Source organism: Garra rufa, chromosome 17 (genome assembly GCF_049309525.1).
Source record: "Garra rufa chromosome 17, GarRuf1.0, whole genome shotgun sequence".
NCBI classification, from domain to species: Eukaryota; Metazoa; Chordata; class Actinopteri; order Cypriniformes; family Cyprinidae; genus Garra; species Garra rufa.
In genome coordinates, this window is record NC_133377.1 from 14,482,166 (window position 1) to 14,508,180 (window position 26,015).

Here is a 26,015-nt window from a genome sequence, read left to right on the forward strand (position 1 = left end):
GCAGCGTTCTTCAAGTAGCACTTGGCTCTTTGCACTTTGGCAGAGATGCAATTGTGTGATCCTGCCGTGAAAGATCACAAGGCTCTTGAGTGAAAGACACACTGTCCACATAGAATCCCCTCAGGTGTGTGGAAAGAGCCCTGCTTCTTCTCAGAAGACACTACTTCATGCTGATGGCTGAAGAAACATTTACAGAATCCGAACTTGATTCTGGACAGGATCAAGAGCCTGTAACGTGTGATCTCGGACAGTCAAACCCTGTTCTTGAAGAGCCACCGTTGTGCAGAGTTTACCACACAACATGAAATTAAATGTTTTTTTTTTTTACTTTCAGATCAATTCATATTTAATGTCTGCATCCACTTTTCTGACTTACTGACTAATGCTGGATAATTCACTAATCTGTCTAATTAATCTATTGGTAATTTCCTTCTTTGTGACCCTGGACCACAAAACCCATTTTAAGTAGCACAGGTATATTTGTAGCAATAGCCAACAATACATTGTATGGGTCAAAATGATTGATTTTTCTTTTATGCCAAAAATCACTGGAATATTAAGTAAATGTAGATGTACACAGAGTTTACTAAAAAGAAAAGGTTTTGAACAACTCACTTTCACTGTTTGGGTTTCCGCTGGCAGCCATCTTGCCAGTCAAGAGGTGTCGATCTCCTAATGCGAATGAATGGACTCCATAGGATGAAATATTAGGCTTATATGAGGCTCTTTTTACAACTAGAAGTTTAATATTGTTTTTCACTTGCGACAAAACAACAAATTAGCCGTGCATTTATATGGAAATATGCTTTAGGAGCTATCCATCTTTACTCTCCTCGCATTCGGAGATCGACACGTCTTAACTGGCAAGACGGCCGCGAGCGGAAACTCAAACAGTGAAAATGAGTTGTTCAAAACTTTTCTTTTTAGTAAACTCTGTGTACACAAACAATGTTCTCAATGCTGGAGTTCATGTGTAGAGACCCAGGCGATACTTCGAGCAAAGTTTCATGGTGTGTCGAGCCTTCTTAGTGTTGTAAAAATATCGATTTTGATGCGCTCAAAGTTATGCCCCTAGTACTCCCATTCGCCGGCCACTGACCACAAAACGAAATCACGGTCAATCTCAAAAACGGCTCGTTTGTCGTAATTATAGCCTACTTTTAGATATGTTTGTCTCGTTTACAGTAAAAAAAAAAAAAAAAAAAAAAAAAACAGCCCAGGTTGCTTTTTGGCAATAGTTATCCTTTAAAGGCGATTTTCTCGATATTTTTACTTTTTGCACCCTCAGATTTTCAAATAGTTGTATCTAGTTGCCTTAACAAACCAGGAAAGCTTTCGGATGATGTACAAATTTCAGTTAAAAAAAAAATGACCCATGAGATTGGTTTTGTGGTCCAGGGTCACATATACTAAAGGGTATTTTAATTTTATTTTGATGGGGAAAAACGCCAGTCTACATCTTCTACATCTCCTTCAAATAAACAGCAAACCGAAGGCTATGGAAATGACAATAAATGCATTTAGATGTATGCTGATGATACGTACCATATCTCTGGTCTCATAATAATAAAGTGGCCATAGATACGTTTTTGTAAAATGGAAAAAAAAAATAGCTGCTGTCCTCATGTGAAATGTCCACTATGTGGCGCTAAAAGCATTACAAAATGTTTAAGAGGAATCAGAAAGTGCTGTGCTGTCATTTTAATTTTGTCTTTTCAAAATTCAGATATTGTTAGGGTTACAAGATTCAAATCAGTTTGATTTAATTTGACAGAATTAGATGTTTAACAGTTCTAGTTCAATTTTCTGACTTGTTGACTAATGTTGGTTTATTCACTAACACTAACAAACCAGGAAAGCTTTCAGATGACGTATAAATGTCAAATTTCAGTTAAAAAAAAAAGAAAAAGAAAAAGAACCCATATGACTGATTTTGTGGTCCAGGGTCACATATACTAAAGGGCATTTTAATTTTTGATGGGGAAAAATGCCATTCTACATGCAATAAATGCATCTTATATGTATGCTAATGATACATACCATATCTCTGGTCTCATAAGAATAAAATGTCTATGGATAGGTTTTTGTAAAATGCGAAATCTTTATGTATAAAAATAGCTGTAGTTCTCAGGAAAAATGTCCAGTGTGTGGCGCTAAAAGCATTATAAAATGTTTAAGATGCATCAGAAAGTGCTGTGTTGATTTTTGATTAGTAGGAATATGCATTGCTAAGAACTACATTTGGACAAATTTAAATGCGATTTGCATATTTTTTACATTTTGCACCCTCAGTTTTTCAAATAGTTGTACCTAGTTGTTTTAACAAACCAGGAACGCTTTCAGATGAAGTATAAATTTCATATTTCAGTTAAAAAAAAAAATACCCATATCCCATATGACTGATTTTGTGATCCAGGGTCACATATACTAAAGGGTATTTTAATTTTATTTTGATGGGGAAAAACGCCAGTCTACATCTTCTACATCTCCTTCAAATAAACAGCAAACCGAAGGCTATGGAAATGACAATAAATGCATTTAGATGTATGCTGATGATACGTACCATATCTCTGGTCTCATAATAATAAAGTGGCCATAGATACGTTTTTGTAAAATGCGAAATACTTCATGGAAAAAAAAATAGCTGCTGTCCTCAAGTGAAATGTCCACTATGTGGCGCTAAAAGCATTACAAAATGTTTAAGAGGAATCAGAAAGTGCTGTGTTGTCATTTTAATTTTGTCTTTTCAAAATTCAGATATTGTTAGGGTTACAAGATTCAAATCAGTTTGATTTAATTTGACAGAATTAGATGTTTAACAGTTCTAGTTCAATTTTCTGACTTGTTGACTAATGTTGGTTTATTCACTAACACTAACAAACCAGGAAAGCTTTCAGATGACGTATAAATTTCAAATTTCAGTTAAAAAAAGAAAAAGAAAAAGAAAAAGAACCCATATGACTGATTTTGTGGTCCAGGGTCACATATACTAAAGGGCATTTTAATTTTTGATGGGGAAAAATGCCATTCTACATGCAATAAATGCATCTTATATGTATGCTAATGATACATACCATATCTCTGGTCTCATAAGAATAAAATGTCTATGGATAGGTTTTTGTAAAATGCGAAATCTTTATGTATAAAAATAGCTGTAGTTCTCAGGAAAAATGTCCAGTGTGTGGCGCTAAAAGCATTATAAAATGTTTAAGATGCATCAGAAAGTGCTGTGTTGATTTTTGATTAGTAGGAATATGCATTGCTAAGAACTACATTTGGACAAATTTAAATGCGATTTGCATATTTTTTACATTTTGCACCCTCAGTTTTTCAAATAGTTGTACCTAGTTGTTTTAACAAACCAGGAACGCTTTCAGATGAAGTATAAATTTCATATTTCAGTTAAAAAAAATTACCCATATCCCATATGACTGATTTTGTGATCCAGGGTCACATATACTAAAGAGCATTTAAAAAAAAAATGTCATTCTACCTCTACATCTCAAAATAAGCAGCAAACCGAAGGCTATGGAAATTACAATAAATGCATCTATAAGTATGCTGATGATACGTACCATATCTCAGGTCTCATATAAAGTGGCTAAAGATGTTTTTTGTAAAATGCAAAATACTTCATGGAAAAAAAATTGCTGCATTTCTCAGGAGAAATGTCCAGTGTGTGGCGCTAAAAGCATTTCAAAATCTTTAAGATTCATCAGAAAGTGCTGTGTTGTCATTTTATCCAGATATTGTTAGGGTTACAGGGTTCAAATCAGTTTGATTTAATTTGATAGAAAACCTCAACTGTTTTGGAGAAAATTAAGCTGGTGTTGGCTTGAAGTCCAACATGTTTTTTTTTCTGTACTTGTTTCAGCGTCTAAAAGCAATCAGGAGACACTCCTGTGGTTTCTTTTCTCCAGTCCCCAGATGACTTTTAGAAAGCTAAAGCTGCTTTTTTTTTCCCAGAAACTAAAATCAAGTGACCGCTTTTGATCATTTTAGAACATAGACAAAGAGTCCAACACAAGTGGGGTGAACACTTTTATTCTCTTAGAGCAGTAAACATTTTCTTTTTATCTTTATATATATATATTTATATCTTTGCATGTCTGTGTATGTGTGTGTTTGTATATAATTATATAGATATATATTAACACCGCATCATGAAATGGAAAAAAAAAAAAAAAAAAAAAGGCAAGCACAAGACACCTGGACATGCTTTTCAAGTAAACGCTATCGAAATGAAAACCAGTAATAAATATACACACTCACACAAGAATTCTCAGTACCAAAACAGTAAGGTTACCAAAAGGTTAACGGTAACAAAACAAAAAATAAATACAACAAACAAAAGTGGCTGTTATACAATGCAACATCCTTTGAAAAATAGCTCCCTCTCAGATTATAATCTGTTATAATTATAAATAAACGTCCCTCGCTCATAACCTGCAGCAGGGATGCAAACTCGCAAGCAGAATAAATTCACCCAAAATGAAAATGCAGTCATTTACTCAGTTCCAAACGTGTGTTTGTATGAAATACAAAATTACTTTGATTTAGAAGTATTTTTTTTTACCCCTAAACAAACTGAGCTACTTTGCAGAATGTCCAAGCTGCTCTTTTCCATACAGTGAAACTACAAAGCAATCAACCCCAAAACAAGCCTGTTCGACTATTGTTAATCGTTGAAAACATCTACAAATCCCAAATCGAACAACGTACCGTAATATACCATATGTGCATGAAGGATTTGAGAACGACTGTGAAGGTGAAGATTTTCAATATGAACCACATAACACCTTTGTGGAGCTTTAGCATTTTTTAATGCTTGACAGTTCCTGTTCACCTGGAACAACACGAGGGCGAGTAGACGTTTCGTTTTTGGGTCGACCGTTCCTTTAATAAAGCAATAAAGTAATGTCTGACATCAAAAGTACAAATAAATTAAAGGTTAGGTAACAAATCTCTCTTGAGTCTTTCTTGTTGTCCCACACTGTCCAGGATAGACGCGTCTGTTTGTGCTGCTTTCCCAAATGGACAACTGCAGAGCGGCTCACTTTCCACTCTGTGAGCTGAATTCGACTCTTCAGAAAAATAGACTTTGACCTGGTAAACATCTCAACGAATGCTAATATTGCACAGTGGAAGGGACAGCGGGATCGGGGAGCTCTCGTACTCTCGTGTGTGACTTTTAAAAGTACCTGATTTCTGAAGCTCTGAAGAGGACACGTGTCTAAAGACATTCAACCTCCGCTCCACTAGGGGGCGATAACAGAAATGGCAAGCTGTGAGCAGGGGCTTTTTAGAGTCATATGGGTCATGTACCGAGTTCCTCCGAGTCTTAACAGAGCAGGAGCGACTCGTCATCGCTAGTTTCTGTTTTCGCCGTCGCCTCCAGACAAGCGTCCGGGATCCGCGCCGTATGGACAATTCCACAGTGTTCGCAAGGGCCGTCTCTACCCACCAGCCGGCCTCTGAGAGAGACAGCAGTGGGGGTCAGGTGGGGCCCGAAGGCTTGCTCCAGACCTTGTTCCAGAAGTGGCCTGGAGCTCTCATCACTGTCCAGGGAGCCGGCGTCTGAGACGGGAATGAGGAGTTCGACGTCGTCCTCATCATCGCCTCTAATGCCAACACCAGTGCAACCCGCGCTTCCTTGCTCCAGTTGACGGAGAGGGCTGTGATTCTGGCCAATGCTGTTTGAGCTTCCATCTCCGGAGCGCCCTAGAGAGAACCGAATCCAGCGTAGGCTACGAGTGACCCGGCTTAGAGCGCTGCTGAAGGGGCTCCTTGAAGTAGTAGACGTAGTAGTAGTAGTAGTAGCACACGAGGATCCAGTTACTCCAGAACCTTCTGAGATGCTCTCAGAGATGCTGCTCTCCCGGCTGACCAGCGGAGCTGAGCTGGCAGAGACCGAGACGATGGCTTCCACGGCTGTCGCTGGGGGAGTTTTCTGTGGCAGTGGTGCCATCAGGCCTCCGACGGCTCCGGGGACATCTCTGCGAGGATGCTGCTCGCTCTCAGTGTCCGTATCGTCGGAGTCCAAGGGCAGGAGTCCGCGGTGAGAGCCGAGCCTCTCCGGTTCACGTGCCGAGGCGCTGCCGTCGGGACCCTCTTCGGTGTCGGCGGACACCAGCGCGAGAGAACCGGAGCGCCGCGAGCGTGTGAAGTTGAACAGGCGTCTCCAGATGTTGCCGTGCCGGCCTGTGGTGGGGAGTCGGATTGAGGTGAACCCCAGCTGAGAGCGAACTGCCAGTCGTAGGTTTTCTAAAACGGATGTCTGAAAGAAACAACAACAGGAAGTGTTATCTAAGGTCATTCGTAATGTGCAGGTCAGCCATCATGCTTTATACCGTCTGGGAACAATCGAAGGTCAATCAGAGAGCATCTTGGTGTAAGATTACTAAGCCTACTGTAGAGAAAGTTGGCAAATTATTATTCATTTAGCCAATACATCAAAAATTTTAATATTGGTTAGTGGTGAGTTAGTGACATGAACAAAAAAGAAAAAACACTCAATATTTAAAATCGTATTAATTAAATCACATTAACTATTTCTAATTCTAATTAGAACAGTAAAATCCACACAACTATCGCGACACAGACGAACAATATTTTTTCCCCCTAGCTGATAAAAACACTAAAAGCAACAAAGAGCTCAAGCTTTTATAGGGCCCTATTTTATCTTAAATTCTGTTTTATTTTATTTTTTAATTCTGTTTGAATTCTTTTCAGACTATGTTTCCATGGTTACATTAAAAATATTAATCAAAAAGCATGTCAAATAGAAACCATGAAACTTATACAATTTAACAGCAATTTATTAAAAGTTGAACAAAAATGTAATTTTTAGGCCCTAAAACTAAATTTGTTTTTTCTTTTCCACTCCAATTTAATTTTTTACCAAAATCTGGTATAATTTTTTTATTTCCTGCATTCCATTTTAAATGGCATTCTAAATAATTAATATATATACACACACACTACTAATAAAATTATTATTAAAGCAACATTTATCAGAAAAACTATTTATCAGAATTTATTTACCAGAAAAATGTAAATACACAACACAGTATTTCTAAATGAATGTATATATATATAAGTGGTGGGCCGTTATCGGCGTTAACGTGCTGCGTTAACGTGAGACTCTTATCGGGCGATAAAAAAAAAATATCGCCGTTAATCTATTCTCAAAGTTGGGTTGGGAGCTGGGTCTAAACTACGCAAGATATGATGACTTTCACCTTGATATTTTAGCGCGGATGACTTATACCTATACGAATTGCACTGTAGGGGGCGAGAACGAGTCTTCAACTTCTGTGAAATTACCACATCAAACGAGACGTGCAGACATGAAGTTATGAAGCCGCTTCAGGGCAGGTGCGTTGTTAGACCCTTTTTACTGGGGCACGTGTCCCAATGAAAATCTGCTGTGCCCCAGTAAAATCTCAAGTTTGAGTTATAATTTACTTTGATAATCCCGAAATAAAGACATTAAACTATATGCAAGAACTGAATTGACGCTTCTAAAAGAAACGCAGTTTAATCGAAGCACGGAGAAATCCATGCCGGTGTGCGTCTGTGTATTTAACGGCAACGCGCACGTCGTGGAGCCTTTTGCGCAGAAGTACTTGGTTACACAAGTTTGTATAGGTAATTATGTTGTAAATGCAATTGTCAAGCAGTTTGTGATGCATTTTGGAAACAGGAGATGAGCGCCTGATCTAATGCGCCACCTGGCCCGTTCTCGAAGACTTACTTTTAGTCATTATTTGGGTAGCACACATATTCTGAATGCCTTCAGCAGAATTCAAATTAGCCATTTTAATCTAGATTAATTCCAAGATTTAATCTAGATTAAAAAAATTAATCTATGCCCACCCCTAATATATATATATATATATATATATATATGGTGTTGTGCATTTACATTTTTCTGGTAAATAAATTCTGATAAATAATGCTTTAATAATAATTTTATTTGTAGTACACTCATTACAATTGTAATATATTTCTGTCACAATTTCTACATGTTACACCAATTTGTTTAAGTTGCTGTGAAGACCTTTAAGTAAGTAAATAATGAAATGAATGTTTGAACTCATGAGTTTGAATCAATTGGAGCGGTTCCAGCATAAGGTTCATCTATTCCTCTCTTCGCATCCTCAGCCATGTTTACTTAACACAGCGAGTAGTACCACTTGCTTAGCTCAATAGTTTTTGGACTTTGAAACGAGCAAAAAAAGTTGCTTTTTGAAATTACCTGAATTTTGCATGAAAAGATTTGCAATTACTGACAAAATTAAACATTTATTTCACAGAAACATTGCCTTTCAATAGTTCAAGCACTTATCAAGTACCTCTTCAGAAATATTGCTTTTTCAAGGGTTTTCCTATTTCAGTCAAATTTAAGTACTTCAAGCACTTTGTACAAACCTTTGCACACACTAGTCCATATCGCGTTTTGATTTAAGTGTTCTTACCTACTGTAGGTTTATTCATTCAAAATCTTTCGCATTTTGCGTTATACAGTAAACTCCATTTTTATGACTAGATTCTGTGACTCAGTCCATGTTTTCCACATCCTAAAAATCATAGGGACCTACATAATTGTGTTTTCTTCTTACCTGGTTTCCAGAGCAAACAGGAAAATCTTCCACGGGAGGAATCAGTCCTTGAGCAATGAGCTGCCCATACGATGGAGGAGCTTCTCTTCTCAGTAACTCGGCTTCCACTCTAGACAGCTGAGTCTCAAATGACCTGGAAGAACAACCAATGCATTAGTTATTAGTTGATAAGAGTAGTCACAACATTTCTATTTTGGCTCTATTCTGGCTATCTACGCAGCAAGTGGCTTCACGTACCTGCGCTCAAACATCCTGAGCGAGTAAAGCTTGCATGTGCAGCCCAAAGCAATGACCAGCAGCAGGCCGCAGATCAGACTCCCAATTACAGCGGCAGTGATGACTCTTGTGGGTACGATTACCGGGCAGCTCTCCTCGTCGCTGCCATCCCCGCAGTCGTCTTGCGCGTCACACACCCAGCTTTCAAAAACACAGCGGTTGTTCTTGCAGTGAAAGTTTCCAGGTTGGCAGAAAAAGCAGTTCTTCTCATCAGAGCCGTTCGGGCAGCGGTTCTGGTAGTTGCACCGGTCAGAGCGTGGGTAGCAGGCACCGTTTCGCGAGCATGGGAACTCGTCTTCCTGGCAGTTGCTGCAATTGAGCTCGTCCCTGCCATTGGGACAGTGCCAGTAGCCGTCACATCGCTGTTGTTCAGTGTAGCAACCCCAGTTCCCGCCGCACGGGATTTCCCACGGCAGGCAGAACCCGTCCACTTGATACGTAACGTTAAACCCTCGAGCTGCATTGATTTTGTCAGCGTAAAAGTGTATCCGAAGCTGTCCTGAAGATGACACCACCGCTACAGGAGCTCGAGTCTCGAACGCCGTCAACACTCGCAACAGACGCCTAGGGTTTTCCTCTAATCCATCGTAGACTTTAACATAATCGCCATAGCCTGTCCCATCCAGCTTGAAGTCCATAAAGCGCAGGATAACTTTACGATGGTCACCAGTGTCGATCAGCCAGGTGCAGTTACTTCCGGGCGGATAGAAGTCAGGATAGTTGGGCGAGCTGAAAGTACCGTAGAAATTGTGCAGCCATTCGCCACAGGTAGGTACGTCACAGTCGATTTCGTCACCCAAGTCCTGACAGTCAATGCTGCCGTCGCATTTGAGCGACTCCGGCAGGCAGGTGTAAACACGGGTGTAGCGCGAGAGGCAAGGGAACTGGTTGAAGGCGCAAGGCTGGAAGGAGAAGAAAGCTGAGGGGTTAGGCTGTACACACAGCTCCTCGTCCGAGTTATCGCCACATTCATCCATGGTGTTGCACTTCCATGACTCTGGGATACACTTTCCATTAGCGCAGTGGAATTGGTCAGGCTTGCAGCTGGCTTCTTCAGATTTCCCTGCAAATTACACACAGATATTAGGCAGTTGTGAGCAGTTACTGAATTCAATTACATAAAAAAATATATATATATATGAACACTTAACATTAACATTCTAGTAGACATTATAGCCAACCAACAAAGCACAATTTAACTTAAAATTAATAAGTTAGTAAAATAATATTCTTTGGCTATTTTAAGACTCCCTTCTTGAATCAGGCATGCATTTTTAATGTGCAAATAAATGCATCCTTGCTGAGCAAAGGAGAATGTTATAATAAATGTATTAATAGAGCTGTTGTAATGATTATTATTATTTTTTTTTTTTTTTACTTTTTTATTTTATTTTACAGAACAACAGTAAAATTACAATACTATCATTTTTGAATATTGACTTATTTTGTACTACTTTTCGCTAACAGCAGCAGATTTATGAATGATTCTCATCACGCAGATTCAGCGCAAGTTTCCTTGCGCTTTGGATTTTGAACCGTGGCTAAGGAGCTTGTGCAGCGCTGTCAGAATACATACAATTTGTGCATGTATAAGACAACATGACATTCTGTAGTTTATTAACTAATGATTTAAGGCGATTTTGGTGATTTCAGTCATCATACAGTAACCAGCAACAACCAGCCCTTTCTCTTCTCATGGAAGACATGCGATGCGATACTAAACAGTCTCTCACTGTCTGTGCTTGTAATGATTTTTGCGTCTTTCTCTGACAGTTTTAAATGCTTCCACACTGCCCACATGTTTGCTGCATTAGTGCGCACCTCTGTTTGATCACGTCACGTCATTGTTCAGTATAATTTATTTGGCCTTTTCGCTTATTCGGCCGAACACAGAAAGAGCTTTATTTGCTAATTTCGGCCAAATAAATTTGGTTGCCGAACATTCGGTGCATCCCTAGCAAGCAGTAATGTTTGATGAATGAGCTTTTGGAAGAATTGGAAAGGTTTCTCTAAGTTTTATGAAGGTAAATTTAAGACTGTTTTAAGACCTAATAAAGAACATTTTAAGGGAACAATATGCTGTCTAAATGTAAACAACCAAGGAGAATGCCATGAGTTGTATTAGCAGCACTTCAAAGCACCTTCTCATCTTCTGAGAAATGTATCATGAAATTAAGTGAAAATGGTCAAATATCTCCCACTGGGCACAGAAAAATAAGCTTAATGCAAATTGTGTTAAATTTCTCAGAAAACAAGACTTTACATGTTACCCTGGACCACAAAACCTGCCTTAAAGGAGAACTCCGGTGTGATTTTGACCTAAAGTGTATTGAATCATGATACCGAGTGTGAACGTACCTTGCATATATCATCTCGGTTTGTGTCCTGCAGTCCGAAATCTGGGGTCAGTTAGCCGTTGCTAACAACAGGTTGTCAATGAGAGTGAATCGGGCATCGGAGAAGCCATGTAAATAAATCACTGTTTTACGCCATTTACGAGGCACAAAGTAGCTCCACACTTCATTGGTAGACTTCCAAGGGCCCTGACATTTAAAACCAGACATTGAGAACTCAGATGGTCGCCGCCATCTTGAATTTAGTCACGATAAGTCGAGTGTCGAGCACGAAGGAAACTACAACCTGATAATTTGATAACCTGATAAGTTCCTTGGTGCTCGACACTCGACTTATCGTGACTAAATTCAAGATGGCGGCGACCGGTCTGTTTCTGGTGGAAAATGTCTGTATAAATCTTCATGTAAATAAACTACCGGTGCTTTTTCTGAGTTCTCAATGTCTGGTTTTAAATGTCAGGGCCCTTGGAAGTCTACCAATGAAGTGTGGAGCTACTTTGTGCCTCGTAAATGGCGTAAAACAGTGATTTATTTACATGGCTACTTCGATGCCCGATTCACTCTCATTGACAACCTGTTGTGAGCATCGGCTAACTGACCCCAGATTTCGGACTGCAGTGGACAAGACGAGATGAGATATGCAAGGTACGTTCACACTCGGTATCATGATTCAATACACTTTAGGTCAAAATCACACCGGAGTACTCCTTTAAGTAGCACGGGTATATTTGTAGAAATAGCCAACAATACATTGTATGGGTCAAAATTATAGATTTTTCTTTAATGCCAAAAAATGGTTAGGATATTAAGACCATGTTCCATGAAGATATTTAGTAAATTTCATACCGTAAATATATCAGAACTCAATTTTTGTTTAGTAATTTGCATTGCTAAGAACTTCATTTGAACAACTTTAAAGGCATTTTTCTCAATATGTTGCACCCTCAGATTGCAGATTTCCAAAATAGTTGTGCCTTGACCAAATATTGTCCTATCCTAACAAATACATATCAATGGAAAGCTTATTTATCCAGCTTTCAGACTATTTATAAATCTCAACTTCAAAAATCTGACCCTTATGACTAGTTTTGTGGTCCAGGGTCACATATGTTTAATTTGCATCTCAAGTAAATGCATCTTGATTTAGATATTTGTACTGGCAAACAAAAAAAATACTGACAACAATTTTACTTTTTGCAGTGCATGCAAAATTTAAAGCTATAACTGTATAAATGTAAGACTTTCTACTATTTTGACAATTTCCTTACTACCATTCGGGGTCTTGAACGTTTAATTTGCTTTGCTGTCTATGCAGGGTCAGAAAGCTCTCAGAATTCATCAAAATCTTATCTTAATTTGTGTTCTGAAGATGAACAAAAGTCTCACAGGCTTAAAACGACACAAGGGCGAGTAAATAAAAGAGTTTTCACTTTTAGGTGAACTATCCCTTTAAAGCGTTCTTGAAAAGCAGGTCGTTTTCCAGAAATCAAATACAAGGAGAGTGTGAGAATTTACGAGTGTCACATGGCAGTGTGAGACATCTATGTTAGTGCATCCTCTCTGATACAGCTGTATCTAAAGGGATATAAATAGCAGGCCTACCTGTTATGTAAGAGAGCCTAAAGCCTTTTCCAGTCATGCTGTCATCAGAGTGGAACTTGATCCACACGTGATCCTGAGAGGAGATGTATGGGGCTGGAATAGACGAACCACAGGCCCGGTACCCATCCAGGTTCTTGTAGGTTCCAATGGAGATCCAGTCCAAACCACATCGGTGCGAGCTCTGAATTTCAAATTCCTGAAAACTAAAAGTACAAGCGATTTTAAGTACAGGGTTTGTATGGCAGCCCATTTCCACCACACTGAATGGAAAAAAAGAGAAAGAAAAAAAAAAGGCAATTGCAACTTTTTATTTCACAATTCTGACTTTTTTTTTTTTTTTTTTAGAATTGCATCATATAAACTCGCAATTCTGACTTTTCTTTTCAGAACTGTGAGATAAACTCACAATTGCAAGATATAAACTTGCAGATCTGACTTTTTCTCGCAATTGCGACTTTGTATCTCACAATTCTGAGAAAAAAAAAGTCAGAATTGAAAGTTTATATGATGCAATTCTAAGAAAAAGTCAGAATTGAAAGTTTATATGATGCAATTCTAAGAAAAAGTCAGAATTGAAAGTTTATATGATGCAATTCTAAGAAAAAGTCAGAATTGTGGGATATAAACTCACAATTGCGAGATAGAGTCAGAATTGCAAGATAAATTTGCAGATCTGAAGGAAAAAGTCCGAATTGGGAGTTTATATGATGCAATTAAAAAAAAGTCCGAATTGGGAGTTTATATGATGCAATTTTAAGCAGAAAGTCAGAATTGCCAGATATAAACTCACAATTGTGAGAAATAAAGTCAGAATTGGAAGATATAGTCAGAATATCTTGTTTTACTCAGAACTGGACTTTATAACTTTCAATTGTGATTTTATATCTCACAATTCTGAGAAAAAAAAAAGTGATAAGACAAACTTGCAATTCTGATTTTTCGCACAATTGCGACTTTGTATCTCACAATTCTGAGTCAGAATTCTCTCTTTTTTTCTCAGAACTGGACTTTATAACTTGCAATTGTGATTTTATATCTCACAATTCTGAGAAAAAAGTCAGAATTGGGAGTTTATATGATGCAATTCTAAGAAAAATCTGAATTGCGAGATATAAACTCACAACTGAAAGAAATAAAGTCAGAATTGCAAGATATAAAGTCAGAATTGCAGGTTATAAACTCTCAATTGCTCTCAACAGATATAAATGTGCAGATCTGACTTTTTTCCTCACAATTGCGACTTTGTATCTCACAATTCTGAGAAAAAAGTCAGAATTGGGAGTTTATATGATGCAATTCTAAGAAAAATCTGAATTGCCAGATATAAACTCACAATTGTGAGAAATAAAGTCAGAATTGAAAGTTTATATGATGCAATTCTAAGGAAAAAGTCAGAATTGCAGAATATAATCTCACAATTGCGAGAAAGTCAGAATTGTGAGATACAAAGTCGCACTTGCATGAAAAAAAAAGTCAGAATTGCAAGTTTATATGTTATCACACTTTTTTCTCAGAACTATGAGATATAAACTCACAATTGCGAGTTATAAAGTCTGAATTGCTAGATATAAAGTCAGAATTGCGGGACATAAACTTACAATTGTGAGAAATCAAGTCAGAATTGCAAGATATAAACTTGCAGCCCTGCTTTTTCCTCGCAATTGCAACTTTGTATCTCACAATTCTGAGAAAAAAAGTCAGAATTGGGAGTTGAAATGATGAAATTCTAAGAAAAAGTCAGAATTGTGGGATATAAACTCACAATTGCGAGATAGAGTCAGAATTGCAAGATAAATTTGCAGATCTGACTTTCTCACAATTGCGACTTTGTATCTCACAATCAGGCATGTGATTGGCTAAGGACAAAAAAGCAGGAAAATATACTAAAAATATATACTTTTTTTTTTTTCGCGAGACCAGGGTATCTGCAGCATATTTAATCTTAAATTCTACACATTTAAATACTTTTTTTAAAGACCTAAACAAAATTTAATTAATAAATAAATAAATTATTAAAATGACTGTAAAAAGCATGATTTACAATTGAGATACAGATTTCCCAAAACAAAAAAGATTTCTTAAATTATAAAATTCACATTCCAGCCTTCAAGAGTCAAAAGTATCAATTCTTATATTAATTTAAACAATTATTGTCAATCAAGTATTATATTAATTAACATATATTTTATTGCCTTAATTGTTTAAATTTGTATAACACATGATCTTGTCGATCCATCAGATAACATTTACAACTCTACGTGTTTGGTGCTTAAAACCATGGACTGATTTGTTTACATTGGTCTTTTTGACAACAGCAGACGTACGAGCTGATTAAAAATGTCAGACCATTCTCTTCCAGCAGGAGGCGCTATCAGAATGATACACAAAGCAGCGCCGCAGCTGACTTTGAAACGCGCAGCGTTCATATTTATTCAATGGATAACCTTATAAAGTTCCATCGCAATTCTTGCCTTTTAGTCCCCACATTTAAGACCACCTGAAATAATTAGTCTTTCTTAACCCCTAATAACACTACAGTCATCAATAAATATGAAGAGCTTTATTTCAAGAACTGACTTTCAAAAACCCTTAGCCTACACAAAATACGTTTCTTTTTATTTTGCAGAAGAGAAATATTAGGGAAGTAAATTAATATCAGCATATGAAGTATATTCGTCTATCATTGTCTCTTAGAGAATGTGCACATTAGATGCTGAAAGCGCTGTTTTTACTTTCACTTTAACATATGCAGTTTTCACGTTGCTTGTGTGATATCCATTGGCTCACCGTCGTGGTTTAAAATATAAATATGTATAAAAATACAGCATAAAAATATATATTTTCAATATTTTGCGACGTAACCCCAAAATAATGCATTTTCCATCAACGTTTTTCACTCACTGAAAGCTACATCTGTCTGCCGATCTTTTCTCTCCTCACTGCACGGAAGATTGCACCCAAACGCTGACCCTAGTGTGCTTGATATAAATGTATTTATTAGAAATAGCGTTCGGCATTTTTTTTATTATTATTATGTCAAAAGCTTTCACGGTCCGCATGGATGCATCTTGCGGTCCGGAATCATACTTCGTCATCCGCCATTCGCCATCGCAAATACGTGACATAGGTCACATTTTCAGGTCGAAAAATCCGGAATTCCGGATTAATCCGGAAAAATCACATCCCTGCACAATGTCAAGGAAAAAGTCCGAATTGGGAATTTATATGATGCAATTAAAAAAAAAGTCCGAATTGGGAGTTTATATGATGCAATTTTAAGCAGAAAGTCAGAATTGCCAGATATAAACTCACAATTGTGAGAAATAAAGTCAGAATTGGAAGATATAGTCAGAATATCTTGTTTTACTCAGAACTGGACTTTATAACTTTCAATTGTGATTTTATATCTCACAATTCTGAGAAAAAAAAAAGTGATAAGACAAACTTGCAATTCTGATTTTTTCGCACAATTGCGACTTTGTATCTCGCAATTCTGAGAAAAAAAGAGTCAGAATTGGGAGTTGAAATGATGAAATTCTAAGAAAAATCTGAATTGTAGGATATAAACTCACAACTGCAAGAACTGCAAGTCAGAATTGCAAGACAAACTTGCAGATCAGACTTTTTTTCCTTACAATTGCTACTTTTGCAAGTTTATATCTTATCACACTTTTCTTCTCAGAATTGTGAGATATAAACTCACAATTGCAAGTTATAAAGTCCAGTTCTGAGGAGAAAAAGAGAATTATGACTTTATAACTTGCAATTCTGAGTTTATCTCTCACAATTCTGAGAAAAAAAAAGTATGAGAAGTTGCAATAAGCTTTTTTAATTTTTTTATTCCGTAGCGGAAACGGGCTTCCATAGGGTTTGTGTGTAACAGTATGAAAACAGCATCAGAGTCATCAAGATCAAATTAGACATGATTGCATCACATGCCTCAAACATCAATAGATCAAGACTTGAATTGTGTGTATTGTTATTAAAAAGTACCAATTAAGAAACTTAGTGAGTAGCCGTGTTTACCACAAAAATCACATCCTGCGGAAAAAAAGACCCATTTGGTCTATTTCTGTGCCAGTAACCATGGACACCATTCTCGGATAAAGACGCAAACAAACACTCTGGTTGAGGAAAACGGGCAGCGCAAGAATAAAGCAGATGCAGAACAAAAATAGAAATAAAGAAATGTTTCAAAAGGATTTTGAGGTGGCAGTAACTTAAAAACCCATAACATTATTCTTTTAACCCAAGACAGAACTCAAAATACAATCCAAATCCCTTGATAAATAAAGAGACACCGCACTGCCTTCAAGATCCCTGTTGTAAAGAAATGACAAACAAATAGATCCCCAAAGTTTTGCATCTGTGTCTAAAGATGCAGACTGTTTTAGCAAGAGCTGTTGCTATGAAAACAAAGTTAGCTTGCATTAGTAGAGAGAACCAGACTCTGGCACCACAGGAATTTTAGTGAGTATGACTGCAGCTAAGCCTGTAATTTAGGCAATCTGTGAAGAACATCTTTATTCTAGATCAGCTCTTGACTGCATCAGTGGAATAGTAAATATTGCAGTATTGTGGTGAGGTATTACCTGATGGTGATGATCTCTCCAGGGTTGGCCCTGATGTTCCAGCTGCAGTTGATGCGAGAAGGGTATTCAAAGGGCCAGCCAGGGCTGGTTATCACTCCACTAGATGCCCTTATCTGCTCCGCTACATCTCCACAGGCTGGACAAGATCACAAAAACTTAAATATTAGGATACTGCATGCATATTTCAACCCACTAAGATAATAATAAAAAAAAATAAGTATAAAAATAACAAATATTCTGGTTAAAAGTTAATTTTAGTTAGCTTAATTTTAGTCCGTTTTAGTAGTGATAAAATGTTTTTATTCAAAAGCATGTTGAAATGCATTCTAGACTTTACTTATGTCTACTTTTTCAAATTATAAAAAAAAAAGAGAAAAAGATAAATAAAATATACAGGTGCATCTTAAATTACAAAGTAGTGGAAAAGTCCATTTATTTCAGTAATTCAACTCAAATTGTGAAACTTGTGTATTAAATAAACTACTTCAGTCTGTGTTCACTGAATTTAAGTCTTTGGTTCTTTTATTTGTGATGATTTGGCTCACATTTAACAAAAATCCACCAATTCACTCAATCTCAACAAATTAGAATACTTCATAAGACCAATAAAAAAACTTTTAGGGAATTGTTAGCCTTCTGGAAAGTACTGTATATGTACTCAATACTTGGTAGGGGCTCCTTTTGCTTTAATTACTGCCTCAATTCAGTGTGGCATGGAGGTGATCAGTCTGTGGCACTACTGAGGTGGAATGGAAGCCCAGGTTTCTTTGACAGTGGTCTTCAGCTCATCTGCATTTTTTGGTCTCTTGTTTCTCACTTCTTGATAATGACCCATAGATTCTCTATATGGGTTCAGGTCTGGTGAGTTTGCTGGCAAGTCAAGCACACCAACACCATGGTCATTCAACCAACTTTAGGTGCTTTTGGCAGTGTGGGCAGGTGCCAAATCCTGCTGGAAAATGAAATCGGCATCTTTAAAAAGCTGGCCAGCAGAAGGAAGCATGAAGTGCTCTAAAATGTCTTGGTAAACTGGCGCAGTGACTTTGGTTTTCAAAAAAACACAGTGGACCAACACCAGCAGATGACATTGCACCCCAAATCATCACAGACTGTGGAAACTTAACACTGGACTTCAAGCAACTTGGGCTATGAGCTTCTCCACCCTTCCTCCAGACTCTAGGACCTTGGTTTCCAAATGAAATACAAAACTTGCTCTCATCTAAAAAGAGGACTTTGGGCCACTGGGCAACAGTCCATTTCTTCTTCTCCTTAGCCCAGGTAAGACGCTTCTGACGTTGTCAGAGTGGCTTAACAAGAGGAATATGACAACTGTAGCCAAATTCCTTGACACATCTGTGTGTGGTGGCTCTTGATGCCTCGACCCCAGCCTCAGTCCATTCCTTGTGAAGTTCACCCAAATTCTTGAATCGATTTTGCTTGACAAGCCTCTCAAGGCTGCAGTTCTCTCGGTCGGTCGTGCATCTTTTTCTTCCACTCAACATTCTGTTAACATGCTTGGATACAGCACTCTGTGAACAGCCAGCTTCTTTGGCAATGAGTGTTTGTGGCTTACCCTCCTTGTGAAGGGTGTCAATGATTGTCTTCTGGACAGCTGTCAGATCAGTAGTCTTCTCCATGATTGTGTAGCCTAGTGAACCAAACTGAGAGACCATTTTTAAGGCTCAGGAAACCTTTGCAGGTGTTTTGAGTTGATTAGCTGATTGGCATGTCACCATATTCTAATTTGTTGAGAGTGAATTGGTGGGTTCGTTAAATGTGAGCCAAATCATCACAATTAAAAGAACCAAAGACTTAAACTACTTCAGTCTGTGTGCACTGAATTTATTTAATACACAAGTTTCACAATTTAAATTGAATTACTGAAATAAACACATTTTTCCACGACAAAAATAAAGTATTAATACTAAAATATTACAAAGTATAATACACTTTCACTACAGTAAAACCACAGTTAATTTTAAGGGATTTGTATGTGTATACTTTCTTTTTTCTGTTTTGTTTTTAATAACTGTACTGCCTTAATGGTTTGACATTTTTTCTACCATTTAAGAAAAAAAAAAAAAAGATTTGATTGGAGCGCTTCGAAACAGCGAATCGTTTTGCGACGCAACTGATTCATAGTTTTGAAAAACTCCTTTCACCCATCACTACGTGCTTTTTTAAATTGTTACAAGCGATGTTGAAATTCAAAAGGGAATGGCTGTTTTAATTTGTTCTGGTTTTTCCACCTCTTGCAATGATGTAAGTCACGAGTTTGAATCAATCGTAGCGGTTTCCAGTGTAAACGACTCAATTGATTTGTTCCTTTTTTCACATCTTCAACCAAGTTTACATGACTGTCAGTACTACTACTTGCTTAGCTCGATTGTTTTCTGACATTAACTGAAATAAGCTAAAAAGGTGTGATGTTTTTTGAATTGCATGAATTTTAGATGAAAAGATGTGCATATAGACAAAATTAATTCAATTTCAAAGATATATTGTCTTTCAATAATTCAAGCACTTTTCAAGTACCTCTTTAGGAATACTGCCATTTTTAAAGGTCCCATATTGTCAAAATCAAAATTTCCAAAAAAATTTTTCATGATAACTGAGGTCTAGGGGCTATGTAACTACCATAGGAGTTTCAAAGCAGTCAATCCACAGTAAACTGCACACAGCCTGCTTGAAGTAGCTGTTCATTTTCACGAGCCACTGTGACTTCCGTAACGATGTGACGTCCGATCTACTCAGTCACCGCCTTCAGTCACCACCCCGAGCACCAACCACCGTCCCACCCTCCTTTTGTCAAACCCAGACAATATCGTGTCCATAACATTGCTAAGCAACAACAACATGAAAACAAGTCGAGAAAACCCTGTTCAGTCTATAGATGTCGAAACTACATCATTGCATAGGCTTCAGAACAACGTGAATATAAGAGACCAGAGGCACGTCAACTTCAGCCTCTTTCACACAGCGATTCCGGTAAATACACGGATAATGTGTCCCATGATTTGTTCCGGAGTTGTTTGATTTGGTTCATTCACAGTTGTTTTCCGGAATGTGTGCGTGCTTTACACACAACCCATAAAGACATGTGACGTTTGGATGTGAGATGTAATGCGACGCGTACATTTCACTAAACTTAAACTAACCTGAACAAACTGTGCTTCAGCGCTGATAGTGAGGAGCTGGCTCTGTCTGATCGCCGCTTCATTCCACTTTGCACGTATTTTTTCATCGTGAAGAGTCGCATGATAACGTGCATCATCACTACAACACTGCCTTTATGGCTCTGGCTTTTGTTCACACAGCGCTCGTTCCCGTAATTTTCCAGAATCAGCGCGCATTGTGAAAGGGGCTTTACTAAAGCAACAGTTATGTAGCTTACTGCATTCGGTGTTTGAAAAAGAAAAAACATTAACGATCGTTCTGAAATATCCTGTTGAGTATCAGCAGGCTAGGCTCTCTCCATGGCTCTGGGTTCGGCTAAAGCATACATGACCGTAGTTACCTGTGATTGGCCTGGCTGTGCGTCACTCAGAAAACAACAGGCCAATCAGAAGAGAGGCTCATGAATATTAATTAGATGGGCCAAAATCGACCCGTTTTTGACAGAGCTCCTAAAAAAGGAGCTGTAAAAATATATTGAGATGGATTTTTGGCACTTATACCGCAAATATATATTCTTAAGGACATCAACAACTAAAATAAACCTCCAGAAATGTGTACAATATGGGACCTTTAAAGGTTTCCCAAGCCTTAAATTTCAAAAAGTAAGCACCCTTTAAGCACCCTGTACAAATCTTGTGTATTAGACTTGTCAAAATGAGGCATCTTAAAGGCATCTTTAATATCTTATTTTGGTGCCTACATGTTCATTCAGCTTTTATCTCTAGAATTGGAAACAGTGTTTTAAAATGCTTATAGATCAGACATATGAGCACTAAAATAGTCAATTATCATATATTTGAAACGTAATCCAATCTAGTAAGTTCCAGAACTCCACCTCAAAAACGATGCTAGAAGGCTTTCGTTAGAAGGCTTGAAATACATCAAGCCTTCTAACGAAATGGGGTGGATGAAAGAGTAGCAAGTAACCTTTCAGTTAAGTTACTTAGGCAAGAGGTAACTTGTGCAGACTAATCTGGGCTAAATATCATGTGCCTTTATAAGCCTCACATTCCTTTGATCTGCAGAAGCACATACAGCTCCCTACACGCTGTGTTGGAGTACTTATGAAACTACTGAGGAGCTTTGGTTAACACTCATTCACACATAGACTTTATTTTGCTCTAAAGATATGAAACTTAGGTGTGTACACCAAACCTGAAGACCTGAAGTCAGGACTTACCATTTGATATGCCTGATACATACACGTTCTCGCTGTGCTGCGACGAAACTGCATTTCCTGTAAAAACAGAAAAATATATTCTCACTAAATAAGATGCATATGACACTGCTGTGCTGCAGAAAGCAATATGGTCAAAACTGCAGATGAAAACCTAAAGGGGGCCTAAGAGCTGATCCTTTAAATGTAATCTGGTGTGCAGCAGGGCTTTGAAAACCAAGGGTTGAAATTTCATCCACAGTGGGACGCAAGAAGGAACAATGTGAAGTCATTATCAAACCGATATTAAAATAGCGCATTTGTGTGACAGACTGACCCAGAATGCTTCCCACATTGTTGCGAAATTTGGTTCAAACACCCACGACAATTCAGAAGACACAATGCTTCACTTCAAAATCATAATGAAGCCAATGGCATAACCAAAGATGATTGCCATATATTATATATGTGAGAGATCAAGCCATGAACATTAGGCCTGCATAACCCACGGCTAATATTTTGACTTCTGACTGATCAAAGCCAAGTTACAACTGCTAAACTTAAAAGATAATGGTCGAAAAACTTGAAATGCATTCACAGTCAATCAAGTGGGATTAAAAACCTGGCTTAGTCTTAACACGCTAACAAATTACATTTTTATTTTCATATAAATTACAAATTTTAAAAGTGAAGTCTAAAGGGAGTAACTTCACTATCATTCAATTTCGAGAGATACTGACTGGGGCAATACCTATAGTAAATTAGTAATGTCTGCTTAGTATTTTTGGCTTTGTTCTGGTATGTGAACTTCAGCCAAAATCCAACATCAATACAAACTAATCAGAAGCAACCGTCTAATAGCCACATAACACGACCTAAAAGAACTGAAGGGTTAGCGATTAAATCTCTGACTGTGTTCCAATGGCATGCTATTCTTCTATTTCTGCAGTATACTCTAGGCAAGGCATAATATTCACAATATATTACCTTTCTGTATGCACAACCACAGAAAACCTCAATGTTAGCCCTGAAGGGTGTGCATTGTTTGGGCTTGCTGATCATCTGTTGGGGTTTCCCTCACTTATGTTGGTTTGCTTACAGCAGCTGACTGTACGATGGGAGCACAGCAAAGGGAAAACGGCCCACATGCAAACACAAGCATGCAAACCTGGCCATTGCACACAACAAATGTACAACAACTGATGGATACGGTGGATATTTCAGCTTGCCTATATCAATAGGTCGGTTGTAATGGGAGCAGCAACAGATTTGACAACTGGAACAGATGCATTGGTTTTTTACGATACTTCACATGCAATAAAAAAAAAAAGTAGTAAGTTATCACATTTTACACAGATTTTTCTTTTGTAAAGTGACCTCTCTGTATTACTCTTCTGTTCTTGGTCTGTCAAAAGTTTTTGAACAGTCAGATTTTAAAATGTTTTTCTAAAGATGTTTGAAATAAAAAGTTTTTGTAACATTATACACTATATCATTCAAAAGCGTGGAGCCAGTGCAATTTTTTGGGGGAAAGAAATTATAGAAATAAACACTTTTGTAGCATGGATGCTTTAAATTGATCAAAAGTGATTAAAAAGACTTTTATAATGTTACAAACGTTTCCTACTTCAGATAAACGCTGTTCTTCTGAACTTTCTAGTCATCAAAGAAACCTTAAAAAAAATATACTCTGCTGTTTTCAACAAAATAATAAGAATAATGTTTTTTAAGCAGCAAATCAGAATATTATTCGAATGATTTCTGAAGGATTACGTGAATAGAGTAATGATGCTAAAAATTATGATTTGAAATCACAGGAATAAATTACATTTTAAAATGCATTATTTTAAAATAATAAAAATATTTTACTGTACTTTGGATCAAATAAATGCAGGCTTAGTGACTTCTTAAAAAACATTTAAAATCTTACTGTTACAAATTTTTGACTGGTAGTATATTGTACTATAAATGTTTGCCATGTCGTCTTTATTCTTTTAACCTGGTTTTGTAAAGTAACCTTGGGCTTAAAAATTATTATTATTATTAATGTTATAAAATGACCTGGGATCAGTGCAACACAGCTGCTTGCTTGATGTTGCATTTTAAGTTTGCTGATTATGCACTTTCTGTATTATCTCCATTTTAATATTTTTGTTGTGAATTCTGCTGATTCAAATGTGACTAAGGTTATGTTATCCAGCTGGATAACATGTTTTTTTCAAAAAAAAAAAAAAGCTGGAAGCAGTTAGAATGAGAATGCATGATCAAATCACTGTATGCAGGGCAAAAAAAAAGCTTTTCTTACTTAGATTTTTTTGTCTTGTTTCCAGCCAAAATATCTAAAAATTCTTAAATCAAAAAGAAGTAAAAAATGTCTTGTTTTCAGAAAAAAAAAAGTCAAAATTAAGTGAGTTTTTGCTTACAACAAGCAAAATAATCTGGTATTTCAAACAGAAAACAAGATTATTTTCCTTACCCCATTGGCAGATTATTTTGATTGTTTCAAGCAAAAACACACTTAATTTTGACTTGTTTTTTCTGAAAACAAGACAATCATTTTTTACTCATCTAGAAAATCCTTCTTGATTTAGGTATTTTTAGACATTTTGGCTGGAAACAAGACAAACAATCCAAGAAAGAAAGTGTGCTATTGTTTTCCAGTAAATGTGCATTTATAGCTGTCATTCAGTAACATTTCCAGTCAAAAGAGAAGAAAAACATCCTTATTGTTGTTCTGCAGCAGATTATATGATGGACAGTTAGAGAGAGGGAATTTTCCAAACTAAAATCAAAAGTGAAAGGGAAAAAAAAAAAAAATAATACAAAATAAAAAACAGAATTCCCCAAAACATTTACAATTGAAAACCCCTATCAGGTCGAACAAAGAAAGGTGGAGGGGAAAGAAATGCGAGAATGAAAGGGCAAAGGATTAATTTGTTTTGTTTGTCAGTCAAGCTGATGGGATTCAATCACACAGATAGATAGACAGACAATAGAAGTCTTTGTTCCCTTCATTCACCCGGATCTGATCTCAAACACACAGGCCATGTTATTTCATTCCTTGTACATGTTTAAAGTCAGTTTATAGGCTTCTATGGCAAAATCAAACCAACCCCAATTTAACCATTAGAGAAACCACAATGTATATGAATGAATTCCAGCACACTGTTTTCCCACAGCAGCAACACTACAAATATTACTAGTCTAGTAGTCATTATTTAGCATGGAAGAAACACTAAATTTCACGCTATTTTATCATAACTGCAACGTTACACAAAGAAATTGCATATCTTGAATAGTGCATAAAGTGTCTTACCCATGAAAATGAAGAGTAGATGTGTCCATAGCAAACAGTTTTGGTTTAAACTCGACGTGTAGGCCATAATAGCTTTAAACGATAAAATATGCTACTCTGTAGCGTTATTTATACACAATATCTGTGTTTGTTTCTATAGACGAGTATTACCAGAGACAGCTGTTCAACATTTCCTTTCGCTTTCCTACTCCTATCTTAATAAAACACTGAGGTTGCAGTCAAACGAGCGTCTTGTGAACAATAAAACAACGAATAATTTTAAAAATGACAATTAAAACGAAATTTCCCTTAATAAAACGCAAAGTGGCCCCAACCACAATCAGTCTTCTCAACAAAGGAGTCGCTAATGCTAACACGCTAACGCTAATGTCAACCTACACCGCTAATCTAATCTACTCTAACGTTACTCATATCAAACCCATCGGGTCATTTAATGAACATCCGAGCCCAAATGCACATTTATCTAATTAGTAAAGCAGCTAAATCCTTTCCGACGTCCATCACGGATAGATTTCAAAATACAAATGGCTCAAGGCACCAGTGTTTGACTAACGTTAGCCGGCTGCGCTAGCGCTTTTGTTGTTAGCTGGCGAGCTCCTGTAAAACACACACAAACAGTGTCCTTAAAAGCTTGGGACGAGATCAACACTAATCTATCGATGATCCGACGTGAAAGCGCTAATTCCAAGAGTTTGAAGGTGTTAAACAGCCCTAATCCAGACGAATATAGCCACTCGCTGATCTACAGCATGATGACACGAACTGAAATCTGTCCGAGTCAAATAGAGAAATTAAAAGTAGGCATCAGGGGTGATCAATAGCATGATCGTCTGCGGCACTGACTGTAATCCACACGCCAAATTTTGGCCTTTCCAATCGGTTGTGTGTGTTGTTACAGCCGGGTATTTACCACCACAA

General features: G+C 37.3%; 1 protein-coding gene across 1 annotated transcript; it reads right to left on the reverse strand.

The window, feature by feature from the left end:
- Window positions 1–4,038: 4,038 nt before the first annotated feature.
- lrp12 (low density lipoprotein receptor-related protein 12) lies at window positions 4,039–26,015 on the reverse strand. Its single transcript, XM_073822247.1, has 7 exons — window positions 25,098–26,015; window positions 21,806–21,862; window positions 17,449–17,584; window positions 12,857–13,059; window positions 8,862–9,963; window positions 8,625–8,757; window positions 4,039–6,277 (listed from the first exon to the last, which is right to left on the reverse strand). Exons 1-7 carry the CDS (start codon window positions 25,162–25,164, stop codon window positions 5,342–5,344), a joined length of 2,634 nt encoding a protein of 877 aa, XP_073678348.1. The 5' UTR covers window positions 25,165–26,015; the 3' UTR covers window positions 4,039–5,341.